This window comes from Aptenodytes forsteri, unplaced genomic scaffold, assembly GCF_000699145.1.
Source record: "Aptenodytes forsteri isolate BGI_AS27 unplaced genomic scaffold, ASM69914v1 Scaffold217, whole genome shotgun sequence".
In the NCBI taxonomy this organism is placed as follows: domain Eukaryota; kingdom Metazoa; phylum Chordata; class Aves; order Sphenisciformes; family Spheniscidae; genus Aptenodytes; species Aptenodytes forsteri.
The window spans coordinates 8671685-8686120 of record NW_008796222.1 but is presented as its reverse complement, the minus strand read 5'-3'; the positions used below and the strand labels follow the sequence as shown (position 1 = coordinate 8686120).

At 39.0% G+C, this 14436-nt stretch overlaps 1 protein-coding gene across 2 annotated transcripts in view; it reads left to right on the top strand.

Moving 5' to 3' along the window:
- ARMC2 (armadillo repeat containing 2) overlaps positions 1-14436 on the top strand; it is a 70040-nt gene that overhangs the window by 49833 nt on the left and 5771 nt on the right. For both annotated transcript variants that reach the window (XM_019474611.1, XM_009289172.2), the window contains 5 exons: positions 6360-6681; positions 8183-8305; positions 10199-10312; positions 11839-11971; positions 14263-14420. In XM_019474611.1, the coding sequence (XP_019330156.1) occupies positions 6360-6681; positions 8183-8305; positions 10199-10312; positions 11839-11971; positions 14263-14420 (850 nt within the window). The remainder of the gene's footprint in view (positions 1-6359; positions 6682-8182; positions 8306-10198; positions 10313-11838; positions 11972-14262; positions 14421-14436) is intronic.

Sequence of the window (14436 nt, the reverse complement as noted above, 5' to 3'; positions counted from 1 at the left end):
GGTAGTTGAGTCCCCATCCCTGGAAGTATTTAAAAGATGTGTAGATGAGGCGCTTAGGGACATGGTTTAGTGCACATGGTGGTGTTGGGTTGACGGTTGGACTCGATGATCTTAGGGGTCTTTTCCAACCTTAATGATTCTGTGATTCTGTGGATCTGCCCAGCTTTCTTCCCAAATGCATCTACCAGGTAGTGGGTCCCAAATCAGTTTATAGTCTTCTGTGAGCAAGCAAGCTTCTGCTTATGAGACTTTTTCTTGTCTCCCTCCAAGAAAAAGACTAATTTCAGGGCTGTTGAATGTCCTTTTTGCTCTTAGGATTGCTGCAGTGGGGAAGGTTGTCACAGATGGGGCCTGTAAATGCAGAGAATTTCTCCACTTCATTTCTGGCTTTATTTATTAGGCAAAGGCTTATCTGCATGCAGTGACTGGCCTTCCTGGCTGTTTTTTTGGCTGGCTTATGGAGAATTCTGCGATGAGCTCCCAGGAACCTGCTATCTGTCTGTTTCAGTCAGTCATATAACATAAGTCATATAATACCCTAAAGCAACCACAGGCTCTTAACAGTAGAGTCTAATGCTGCAGCTATGTTTAGTTCAGATATACGTTTGCCTCTTAAATGCTTTGAGAGTATTATTGGTGCTCTGCTCAGTGGCATCATAGTCTTATGAGATACCAAAGATTTTTTTTTATTATTATTTTTATTGGGGGTGGGGTTGGGGGTGTGTTTCTGTATCCATAACTTGCCTCTAAAGAAATGGTCATCACTGCTGACGTAAGTGTTCTTTGTGTTTTGGTTACTCCCTTTTCCTCTCTGTGCCATCCCTCATTTGGGCTGAGGACAGCTGTTTGTGTGACAGCGTGATACATCATGTCACAGAACTGACCCAGCTTCCAATAACCTTAAAACTGAAAAAAAGAACCCCAGTCCTTTGCTGGGTTCTCACCTGCATTGCTTTCCAGTCTAAGTTGTTGAACAGCCACACAAATAGTGCCTTGTTCACAAATACTGAGGAAACAATATGGGAGAGGAACCAAACTGTGAATGGAAAGGAGAGTGGGTGCTGTTTATGCCACCACTTCTGCAGAAGTGCTTGTCAAGGTAACCCTACGAAGAACTTACATAGATAATGTGGTTCTTTTCTCCTAAGTTTACAAATACGTATTTTCAGTGGTATTCCTCCTCCCTCTAGCCCAACGTTATAATAGTGCCTTGGACAATTAAAAAAAGCTGTGAAGGGAATATAGTAATTGACCATTAAAGAACAAAAATACAAGATTTTTCTCCTGTGTTTTGTGTGTGCACATGCATATTCATAACTGATCATTCATTCTCTCTGAATTAACATCTTTTTCAAGAAGGAAGTATCCATTTTAGGATAAATATTCTGACAACTCTGAAGGAATTTTCCTGCTGATAAATCTGAATAACCACAGAAGGTCACCCTTTCCCTACAGTATGATTTCTGACGGTATGCTGAGCTGATAGTGTGTTTGCATCTTCCTAATACTCTGGTTGTGATTTTTTTTTTCTTTTTTTTTTGTCTGAAAGAAAAGACAAGAGTGGTAAGGAAAGTGCAGAATATGTGATATGTACTATGAATATAAAATGATCAGGAATGTAGAGCTCAAAGTTGGTAGTCTTCATTGGCATATATCATATAGAAACCTGCTGTTCTGGTGTGTCAAAAGATACAAGAGAATGAATGTAATTACTAGATAGGTAAACATTAGAATATAAAATAATAATAAGAAGATATTACTGCTTGGTGTGACAGACACTGTCACTAAAATATTTTGCCTTAGCTTTTGGTATCAATTTCTACAAAAGATGCTGAAAGCTTGGGAACAGCTCTGAAAAGAGCTAAAAGAATGATGAGAGTTAAATAAATCCCCCAACATTAAGCTAATTAATTTATCAATGACAAAGGTCAGACCATTAGCCAGATGCCTATTAATAGAATCTGCACAAGGAAGACATTTCTGTTAGTAGACCATCCTTTAATCTAGGAAAAAAGAGATAATAAGAAATAGTGGCTGAAGCTGTACAAATTTAAACTAGTAATAAGAATAAAGATTTTAACCAGGAAGATCAGTAATCTTTGGAGCAATACCGTGGGGGATATGGTTTTTAACTTTTTTTTCAATTTGTGATTTCTGAAATGTTTTTTGTTAGAGAGTGTACACTACTTTTCATCAAATGATGTTCTGGTGACAACGTGCTTGCTTTTCTTCGTTACCTTTCCCAGATCTCCAGATATCCACAAACAAACCTAAGGACATGAGTTCTTCATTGCTAAAAGTCACTAAGTGCAAATGAACCCTTTTCTGAAAAGTTTACCTAAACAGATCAGATTTTTGGGTGTAGAAATTACTGGGTAGGGTCCTGTGGCGTGTGATACACAGAAATATAACTACATTCTTCTAATGGCCTCTCCTTCTCCTCAAATGCATTCATATTTGCAGGGGAAGGAGGTTCCCTCTTTACTGACAAAGTACTCCCTGCGATCACTGTGGCAAAGCTTCTCCTCTCTGCTCCTTATTTCAGGTCCCTCGGTCAACACGCACACTCTCCACCCCCACCCCCACCCCGCTCCTTTTTTCTTCTTTAAATCGAGTTTCATTTTGGGTCAGTTGTTATTTCTGGGTTTGACCAGGAATTTTCACAGCCAGAATGTCACTTCAAGATGAATCCTTACTGCATTTGGAAGAGATTAGCTCCAGGATGGCATAACTACTGTTATTTTGTCTATAAGTAGACTATCAGACCCTGCAAAGAAAACTCTCAAATTTTCTTTCCAAGGTACATAATAAAGCAGAAATACAAATTTGGAAATGAAGTGTAAATTAGATTTGAATGAGAAGCAGTTCATACTGCTGGGCAGGTGGTAGAATTTTGAGTACCTCCATTGAAGTTTGTGTAACATGGAAAGCACACTTTATTTACAGCTGGAGATTCAATAGGAACTCGGCTGCTGGCATCTGAATTTTTGTTTCATACTACCCCTCCCCTTTTGAGGGTCCAGACACCAAACAGACTAACAACAGGTACTTGGCCAACGTGTACAAACTCTGAATGGACTCCCCTCCCTTATTTATCTCATTTTAGTTAGAAATTACTGACCTAATTGGCTTTCCTTTTCTACTGATAAGTAAACTTGTACTATTTGTACCTCTGTTCATCATGCTTTACACTGAAAGGCAGGTACACTTTAATTGCCAAGATAAACTGCTGTCAAGTTCTGTGACTCAGCAAGTACATTGTGTACCTTTGCTACTAGGGCAGTGCAAGGAATAAACTTTTAGAAGTAGGTAAGTAAAGAAATTTTTCATATCAGGGATCAAATGTATATGTTCCAGTTGTTCAGAAAAATAAGAATTAAATGCTGATGGAGTATGTGGTGCCATTACAGCTTTAAAAACAAAAATACCACAGTTTCATCACGGATTGGAAGCAAAGAAAAGGATCAGTTCTCCTTCTCGAGCTTTTCTTGGTATGTTTCTTCAAATTTGTTCGTGTAAGTGAAGCTGTGTGGTCTCATATATAATCTTCCAATCAAGTCTGGGTATACTCTCTGGACAGCATGTCTCACATGAATGCCTCGTTATAAAAAGATGAAACAACTGAGTGTACTTCCTATCTTTAATCTAATTTGTCTTTAGTGTCATACGTGTTAAAACCTCCATATTATGTAAATTAATCTGAGAAATGTAATTTTTCTGTAAGTGTGCAAGAATGTCTGAAATTCCATATGCAGTTAATACTCCAAACACTTGGAGATGCATAATCATCTCATTTATTATACTGATTTTTTCGTTATGTACAGAAGAGCCCATGGGCCTTGTACAGGTTTAGTCTCGCAAGCAGTTTCAAAATGCCATTCATCTTTACATGTATTTCTTTACACAGCAACTCTAAGCTGGTGTTTCTTACTCTTGCAGTGCTTACCCCATGAGCATTTAAAAAAAACATAGCCAAAAATAATACAAACCCTTGAGTACTATACTACTCAGGAGAAGTTGTATCAGCTTTTCTCTTTGACTCTGCTAGTTAAATTTTCACTGGAAGATAATGAAACTTTGGTAATATGCTATTAAAACCGGATGTGCTTAGCTAAAAAGAAGTATTTTATAAGTTTGTTTTGCTAGCCTGTAGGTGGAAAGCACAGTTGAGATCACACTTCTCAAAATATCGGTTGATTGCTGTACGGTACCTGTTTGTCTGTTTTCTGATTGGGTAGAGCTGTTGCTGGGCTGATACTGTTTTGACCAAAATTAGAAAGTCAATATGAACGAGTCAAACTAGACTGCCTGCTTTTTTCAGTTCTCTCTTCTGATTCATCAGTTGTTTGTTTCAAATTCTTACAGCCTTTGTGAATTGGGGGTTGTGCCAGCAAAGGTGAAAGCTCTTAGTGGTTAGTCAGTAAGAGTGTTAATAAAAATTTGTATGGATGACATTTAAATGCTAGCAAAAATATGATGCCTAGTTAAAAAAAAGTGGAAGTGGGTCCTACGGAGTGATTGTATTAAATACGTGGATGCGAGAACCTATTCCTCACTTAGGAGTCTGCCCGCTTCTCATACGCAGGGATAGCATTCATCTTCTTGACCCTAGGAGGATGTTATTGCCAGTGTCTTGTGGCAGAGGCTTAGGACGTGAAACTTACTGATGAAGGCATGTATGAAAGAAGGATTTGCTGCTTACACATCTTTTTCCTTCAGTATTAGTATGTATACTTGAACAAGTTGGACTGTGCCTGGATAACTTATGTTATTAATACCAGGGAGGATTAGAATATCTGTGAATATAGCTATTATATTTGAAGAAAAACAGCATGTAAATTGTTTAGCAAAATTCTAGGCTAGTGCAAGTACAGCAGTTTAGCAGCTAAGGGTAGATGGCTGTGCTGTGCTTGAAGAAATTCTGTTCCTTTACCTGTACTGTTAAGATAAAGCTATGGACTTTCCTTTTTGGAACTGAGTATGTTTTGATGCAAGTGACAGAGGCGAATGTTTTAATTGGTTTATACTTGGGTTAGTTCAGACTTTCAGAATTTATTTTCTTCTTATTCTATACGGGTGGGTAAGAAAATAAAAGGGGATGTTGTTGAATGCCATTCAGTTAGGATCCACTAGTCTTACCAAAAAAAGGCTGTTTCTCAGTATGTCCAAAATGAAGCAACAAGAGATGTGATTCTGTATCCCACTGAAGGGCAGGGATAGAAAGTGCTTTAAGAGAGCAGCTTGGTTAAATCATAAGATCTCAGATACCGTATAAAAATAGAAAGTAGGTCTCATTTAGCAATGATAAGAATAAAAGGGTAGCAAGAACACGTAAAATCAAAGTCAGAAAAAAAGCACAAAATGAGATGCAACTAGAAAGGGACATTAAAAAAACCCAAGAAAACTTTCTATAGTACATTAATAGTGCGAAGACAACAAGGAAATAGTTGCTGCAGTGTTCAGAAGAAGGTGAGAATTATCGACAGGTGCCACTGTGAATAGTGAAGTGTGGAATGCCTTTTTTTGCTTCTTCTTCTGAAAGGGTTAAGTATGATCAAATGATTAATCTCTACTTCAGCCTGAGTTCTTTAATCACTATTTTAATGAGCTGGAGCATATTTAAGTGCCTTCAAACCAGCTAGGCCTGATGAAATTTACCCTTTGATGCTTACAAAAGGACAGAAAAGGGTAATGTCTCTGGGATTCTTGAAAAGTTATGTAGGATTGCAAGGTTGTAGGGCACCTGTCTTTAAAAGGAGAAAGAGGAGGAATTGGGGAATAACAGACCGGTCAGTTTAGATTACATTTCTGGTAAAAATCTGGAACAAATAATTCAGCTATCTGCAAGCAATTGAACTTAACAAGGAAATGAGTAAGAGCTATCATGGATTTAACAGTAGCAAATCAAGGGGAAGTAGTTTAACCTCTACAATGGGTAACAGGCCTAGAGAAGAAGAGAAGGTGGTGGTCTTTGGCCATCACAACTGACACTTGCTTACCTGAAAGATTAGTAAGCTCTGGCCCGTATGATTATTCTAGTTCTATAAAGTGCTGTTTTAAGATGTTTTGAGATTACTGTGGGCTTGGTAGAAATAGATGACCTATACCAAGTATATCCCATTAGTAATTACCCCAATGCTATACTAGTTCTGTCAGATGTTTTTGATTTCTTCTGTAAACCGGGTTATGAAAAATAGTAGCATAAAAAATTATTCCTACTTGCTGTATTTGGCATTCCTTCAGTTGTTCTGGACCTGCTATTAACTGAATTGTGAAGTAAATTAAGTATTATCTTCTTCTTAAGCAGCTAATAGCTTCTGATGTTTTCCGTGTAATATGGTTTATTTATTTTATTGCAGGATTTGGTTATCCGTATCATCTTCATTCTTGGTAATTTAACAGCAAAGAATAACCAGGCCCGTGAGCAATTCTTTAAAGAAAAAGGAAGTGTTAACACCTTGATATCATTATTCCAAACCTACCGTGAACTGGATTTGAATGCACAGAAATGGTACCATGAAAGAGGAGGGGAAGGAAAAAAACGCCCAAAGCATCCTTCAGAAGCAGAAGATGTTCTGATAAAACTGATAAGAGTGCTGGCCAATCTCTCCATTCATCCCAGCGTAGGAGCAGCTCTGGCAGCTGCCCATCGTGTTGTAGAATTACTTGTTACAGTACTAGGTAATAAAATCAATGTTGTGTTTGTTGTCTTTGTTCAGTCTGTAAGGAGAGTTTAGGATTTTTCTACTTGACCTTATTATCTAGGTTGAGCCATAACTAAATCGGTTCCATTGCTAAAATAACAAAGTCAGTCAGCTGATATTCATAAACTGTTTTATGTAGAAAGCCTGTTTGAGACAGTGGAAGCATTGCTGCTTTGGTACTGACTTTTCAGTGTCTGGGGAAAGATGTTGTAGAAGTGTTTAATTCAGTGATCAGATTGGCAGATATGATCATTAAGGATAAGCAAACATCTCACTGAGAGTTCATATAGAAGGGAAGTCTGTTCTTACCAGGTGCTACATAGATGTGTTTAGTGGTGGGGTTTTTTTAAGGTTTGCAGGTTTTGTGACTGTTCTGAATTAAGTATTCTTTTTGTTCCCTGCACTCATAACTTTCAGCCTCCTTGAAAAATTTCCTCTTATTTTTTCTTCTTTTTCAGATTTCCAACCTTTATCTCTTTCCCTCCAAATGGAGGCTTAGGACTGCAGTTCCTTTACCACTTACTGATGCCTTTGTAAATCTAGTTACAGGCTAGGACTGGGCAGTCTGTTCTCCCCGTAACAGAGTTTAGCAGTGACGAGATACATCTCAAAGAACTCAGTATATTTTAGTGTGTGATGAGAACATTAAATATTATGGAAAGACAATCAGCCTGATTATATGCTAGTTTACCAGTGTTACCCACCAGCCATGGGGGATTAGAGAAGGCAGACTCACAACTTCATCCATTCTTAAAGCCCTGTAGGAGCTTCCTGGGTTGGAACTGTCTTAATCATTGTGTAAGCACTTTTGAGCCTCAAAGATTCTCTCTGCCATCCTCCCCTCTTCTTGAGCACTGTATCAGTTAGTTTACTACAAAATGTTCTCTCTCCCTATGAACTTACCCCTCTTTTATTTCCTTCACTCTTGGTTTCTGAGGCCAGAAACCTCAGATAAATCGATATACTTTCAGGCTTGCTGGTGTAATTTTACACTGGTTAACATTCTGTCAGGAACTCTGAGAGAGGGAATCTTTCAAATATTGTTAAAGAAGTCTTTTTTTTTTTTTTCCCCCCTCAGTTTTTCATGGTACCTGACATTTCGGTATAATAGTCCTTGGTATTTCTCTGTGTCTATCACACGGGCCTATTTCTGCGTGTGGATTCTCCCCAGTTCCATCTTAAAACAGCAAATAGGATCTGTAAAATGTCTTAACTAACTAGGTTTTAAACCATGTTGCCTTAGTCACAATGATTTCTGTAGATGAAGAGTTGGAAAGAGTGACTTTGTATTGCCATTTTTGGATCAGCTGTTCCTGTTAGCTTCTGCCATGTTACTGAAAAACAGAATAGTTTGTAATAGTGGGCATGTAAACGATGATTCAGTTTGCTTCTGAGATATGATGCACTGCTAAGTTAGACTCATGTGCGTGTGTGTATCTACATATGCATATGTTTTGGTTTTTTTTTTTTACTATCAGAATACAAGTCAGTTGATGACTCTGAGGAGTTGGTCATCAGTGCTGCAACAGCAATCAACAATTTATCCTACTACAAAGTGAAGAGTTCTGCTGTTCAAGACAAGAAGCTACACATTGCTGAAAGTAAGGACTTTTAAACTAGTACTTTTTGTATAGCTTTTTGAAAGTGGAAGTTATTCATGCTATATTTTGATTTGACACTACAGAAAATGAAGACACTGATAGTGTTTTGTGGTATCATATTGCAGGAATATAAAGTTCATAGGGCTAAATTCTTCCCATAATGATTTCTCATTCTTTTGGAACATAATTCTGTGACTTGTGTGAAAATAGTTAGGTTGTTGACAAAACCCCTTCTTTTCCTCCCAAAAGGAATTTGCCATATTGTTTTCTGTTTAGCAATTTTTGCTAGACTTGTTCAAAATCCATATGCCTGAGCCAAAATAATCATGTTGCTTTTTACTTCTAATCAGAGTATGGTAAGAAAGGTTTTTTTCTTCTTAGTACCTTCTAGACCTGCAAAGTCTGATTTATGTCTGTTTCTGGCTTATAAATCCATTGGCAGTATAGGAGTTGTGTGATTCTCTCCCCTCTGACAGTATGGACAATAGTCATACTTTAGTGATGTGTAGGAACTGCATCTGAGTTCTGGGACTCATTGTGTTAATGTTATACAAAAGGTAGAGCGTCTGTGTCTTGCATACCTTTCTCTCTAAATAGACAAGACATGGGGGAGAGACAGAGCCTGAAGTTCGCACAGCAGGTAGAATGAGGAGTAGGAAAAAATATTCTGGCTGTCAACCTAGTGCCCTGACTGGTAGACATCATGTTCTCTCTAGGTAACAGTTCTGCTGTTCTGTCACAAGTCATTTTATCACCCATAAGCCAGCTGTCTCTTATTGCTAGTCGGAGAAACGTGGAAACAAATGACTTCTCTGCCTGTCCCATTCGCTCTTCCTCTCCTGTTCTTATTGTTAGTGTGTGGAACCAGTCCCATCACCTTTCCTCTGCCTGAACTGAGGAGAGAGAAAACATTTTGATGGAAGACCAGCAGGCTTCCTCCTCCAGGAGACATTTTGAGAATACTTGCTGTTTGATACAAGTGGTGGATCTCAAAGACAAAAAATAATCATTTCAGATGTCTCTTTAAGACAAGTTCAAGGCATGTTCAGTATTGCAACATTCAAAGACGGAAGTAACAGCAATGAAGCCAACCTCTTTTCTGTATTTTTTTCTCTCACTTTTCTGTGGTAGAAGGGTTAAAGGTTGACTGATCTGAGTCCTTTATATGATGGACTGATTTCAGTGGTTCACTTCATACTCACAGAAGAGTGGTAAATGTAACTTCCGTAACATCGCTCCTTGGCCGTGCACCGAAAACCTACACGATGGTAGCTCTTCCTAGGAAATGCTGAAGGTCTCATTCTATCTGCTGAAGTTACACACTAAGCATATGTGAAGCTGCTAAGCAGGAAAGCAGCAAGCAAGTAAATGCTTCAGACCAGGGGCAATATTAAGTAGCTGTTCAGAGAAAACGTGTTTGCTTGTTATAGCAGCACTGAGAGGAAATAGAGCTAATGTCAGAAAAGAATTTGAGTTTTAGGAGACATCCCACCATAAGACCATCTGTTCAGGATCTAAATCAATTCTGTTATATATTACAACATTTTTTTCTTCTTTGTCTTCCTGGATTTTCACATGAGCCCACTCAAAACTGTATAGCAAAACTGGTTCCCATTATTACAACTGTGCTTAGGCTATCTTCGTAACTTCTCATTCGTTCCTTTGCATTTAGCCCCATATTGGAGCTCTTCGTCTCATTTTCAAAGCCCTACACAATTTAGTTCTACCATCAGCTCACCCCCGTCACTGCAACCAGACAGATAGATAACTGTTCCCGCTTACTACATTTATTGCTGTTGCTGCTTGCATTCTGATATTTATTGATAAAAAGCCAAGCACATGTTTGTGATATACAAGTAATTGTTTTTATTTCATTTCTCTGCAAACCAATAGTACTTTTAAAGCTGTTAATGAGCAACAATATGGATGGAGTTGTGGAGGCTGTCAGAGTCTTTGGCAATCTTTCCCAGTATCATGAGATCTGTGACTTCATCATACAGAAAAAGAGTGAGTTACTTTTGCATTTGTAGGAGTCCTGTTTTAAAATGTCCATCGTTCTAAAAAGGAGACTGTTAAAAGAGTGAGTTACTTTTGCATTTGTAGGAGTCCTGTTTTAAAATGTCCATCGTTCTAAAAAGGAAAGACTGTTAATAAGCTGTCTCAGTTAAAGGGTAGAAGCAATCTTCTCTGATGTTTTGCAAATTGGGCAAATGTTAGAACCCGACAGTAGTCATTATAAACACCATTTTAATTCAATTTCACTAAAATGGAAGTATTGCAGTAGGAAAAATGTGCCATGGTGTGCCTTCACAAAGGTAAATACTACAAAAACTCTGTTTTTCCTAAAGATTATAATTTTGAAATTTCCCTTCACTCCTTCAATTTCTCAAGTCCTACAGGTTGGTAGCGATATGATATATGATATGATATAAAATGAAAATCCAACGTAGTTCTCGTTTAGTTCATAATCACAAGGTTTTGATTCCCATGTTCGACAGCTTGTTAGCGCCTTGTAACATGCATTTAAGATGTTTGACTACCTCAACAAAGAGACCTCCTGTTTGCCTCTGGGTGAAGTAGGATACAAGTCTTCTCAAGTCCTTTTGCTCTGGGTGTCTAAAGAGCTTTAGGAAAAATGGCAACTCCTTGCTATCCACAGAAGGTGTGTCACAGGTTTAATTAAACTCCAGTTCACCGTAAATTTTTTGTATCTACCTGTCAGTGCTCAAAGTGGGGTGATATGCCACAGTATACAGTATACACCCTTCTTTCAAGGGTGGACATATCACCACTTTTGGAGGAGCAGGTATCTGCAGAGGGAGAACTGACCCTTAGCGGCTGGTTCCTGATGAGCTGTCTCAGGCAAAGAACTGAATTTTCCACCTTGGAGAGACTGTGGTGTCAGTGCGCCGAGCTCAGGAGGAGCTGAGAGGCTGCCTCTCCATTAGGCAAGACCGACTCCCTCGCTGGGGTTTCCTTCCACTCCCTACAGGGTTCAGTGTCAGCAAGTGCTGCAAGATGCTGCACATCCAGTGTCTGCTTCTTGCCTGTCTCCCGCAGGAGCCCCACGCTGCAGCAGTCCCAGCTGGACTTGGTGCAGTCTAGGGCAACCCTGCCACTCACAGGGGTAAGAACTTCCCTCTCTGAGTGCCAAGTGCCAAATCCTAGCAGTTTCTGCTGACCGTGCGATTGAAAGGAGGGTGATACTTTTAATAAATAAGCTGTAATTCAGTTCAGTAAACTTAACCTCTTCTGATTGGATTTTCACATTACTTTGGTGTATTTTTATAGCTAGAATTTTGTACGTGTTGCTTTGAAGAAAGCTGGTGTTCAGCGTGATGTAGTAACAGCTGTTACTCTAGCTCATACGCCTATTCTACAAGTGTCACAGTAATATGCTACAAAGTTAAATTTTTGGGTAGGGTATCCTGCATTTGACTGCTTTCTGAGTATACATGTTTAATAAGTGTGTTGTGGTGCCACTTGTATGATAAGTCCATCTTCCCAGTAATATGGTTTCCTTTACAATCCAGTATACAAGTTCATGATTGCTTTACTTGATGCCAAGAACCAAGATGTCTGTTTTTCTGCCTGTGGAGTTCTGCTCAATCTCACAGTAGATAAGAACAAACGAGCTCTTCTGATGGAAGAAGGAGGAATTGGAAAGTAAGTTCCTGATTATGGTTACGAAAAAGGCAAGTTCCAGTAGTTTGGCCAAAGAGTTTCAATCAGATTCTTTTTTACTGGAGCCAATAACTTGTCTTAAGGATACATACTTAATAGATATTCAGCATCTAATGTTCTTCAAGAAAAAGCCTTTCATATTCTTTCATATGTTTTTTGCAAAAGCATTACAGTGGTTTAGCCTACTGCAGAGCCAAGAACCATAGAATAATTTCCCAAAGATCCTCCTGATACCCACAGCAGATGAGAGTACCATACAACAAAGCAACCAAGGCATGGCTTTGCAATACCTGCTTATGCTTGACTTAACTGGATCCTGTGTGGGCTACAGTTAACAGGCACCATTAACATGTATCTGTTTTAAGTGTGAAGACTACTTCAAGAACTGTGATACCCCACATGGTCTCTTGCAATTTTTGTAACTACTTAGCACTGCAGGGAGAACTATCTGATGTAGCTGTGCCCGGCAGAGAATAAATAGCTCCCGAGACTCTTCTCTCCGAGAGTTCAAGTTTAAGGCACTTACACTGTAAGTGGTATTAGATCTTGAAAAACCACTGTGGATGCAACACTTGTGGCTTTGATGTTCAGATAATAGCGGATCCAGCTTAATTGGAGCAACATGAAAGATCATGTTCCTATGCCTGTAAAGCAGTAGATACAACCCACATTTATGAAACAATATGCCTAACTTTGAAATGCTTTCCTGTTCATACATCATATAATTACTTTTTTAAACAACGCATAGTCTGCTTATCCTTCCTTCCCATGTTCTAGTTAACTTACAAAATATAAAGCTGAAAAAGAAGAATAAAAATAAGTTACAGGCAAATTGAGTAATAGATGTGAGAAATTTCTATTATATAGAATTTCTGTTATATTGAATATAAAATATTCTGTAAAATACAGAATCATATAGGCTATAGAATTTTCTATACTCTGTCTGAAAGTTTGTGAAGAAGGAAGGAAAAACAGTAACAGTACGGAATAAATCTAGAGAACTTGGAAGTGATGGTTAAGGAGGTCATCCTGACTGTGCCAAACCAGCTCTGTGGATTTTTGGAAATGAGGTTATTGTACCAATATATAGTGGCCCTAATAAAACATGGAATTAGTCCCATCAGAGAGTTAACCTTCAAAAAATTAGGGCAAGTTCTTTTGGCTTTTCATTAGATGCCTCCCAGTCTTCCACAATGACTGCCTTCAGAGAGGAGAGAAAAAGCAAAGCTCTTTGGTTGCTTTTCAATTACTGCTATTTTCAGCCATACCTGAATGTAACACTTATCCCGTGTTCCCTTTAGTAACCACCAGATTATAAATCTCACAGTGAAGTAGAGAAGCGAGAGAAAGAGGGGGTCGTAGGGTTGGGGAAGAGAACAGCAGAGAAGGATTACTATTAGAGAGGTCACTAGGGACAGCAGGTGAAAAACAATGTTTAATTCGGCTGCCCCGGGACTTGTGAACACTGCTGTTGGGAACTCTGGATAGCTACGGTATGTAAGCTGGTGCAGGCAGAAAAGTTATAGCTTAATTTCAGAGTCCTGCTTTTGATCTAGCCTGCATTTGGTATCTGCAAGGAAGTGAGATTAGAAGAAAGGTCAAGAACCTAATGGTCCTTAATAAAACCGGCATTTCTGAGAGGAGTCCATTGGGAGTGCGGGCTGAGGAAACACAAGAAGGGGCGAGATCTGCAAAACAGTCAGACTTCACTGAACGTAAGAGGTAATTCTGTGAGCCATGGAAATAGCAAATTCCTTTGGATTTGTCTTCTGGTCAGATCCTCTGATGTGCAATAAGCTGGACGTTCTGACTGAAGCGTTTTCTGCATTCATACCATCTTTTCCAGATGAATTTGTGGTGCCTGATAAGGTTTGGCTCGCATTGCAATCTCTGCTCTAGTGGTAGCCACAGATTTGGGACAGTCACATTTTGTCATGAAATTTGTTGGAATTTTGGTGGCTTTGGGATGGTCACATTTGTGACGTATGTGATTGAAATTGGTCAGTTGGGTTAAAAAGTTAAAGGGGATGGACAGATGCAGGCAGGCATACGCACAGAGGCGTAGGCAAAAGGCATGTTCACATCCTTAGGGAACTAGACTAAATGAAAAGGGGGAAGTTACTGAGGAAGGAAGTAGCATCTTAAGTTTATTAATGTAGCATTTTCCTGCAAACTTTCATGGAGTCTGCATACATTTCTAGACTGCCTAGATTTTGAAGGGCTCAGGAGAAAACTACGTGGAGCAAAACACTGTTTTTGTTTGATACTGACAGGTTAGTTGACTGTTTACGAGACTTTGGGCCGGCTGACTGGCAGCTGGCTTGTTTGATATGCAAAACCCTGTGGAACTACAGTGAAAACATCACAAGTGCGGCTTCGTACTTTGGAGAAGATACCGACACGTTGCTGGTGCTGCTCACATCACTCTTAGGTGAGATTCGTAACCT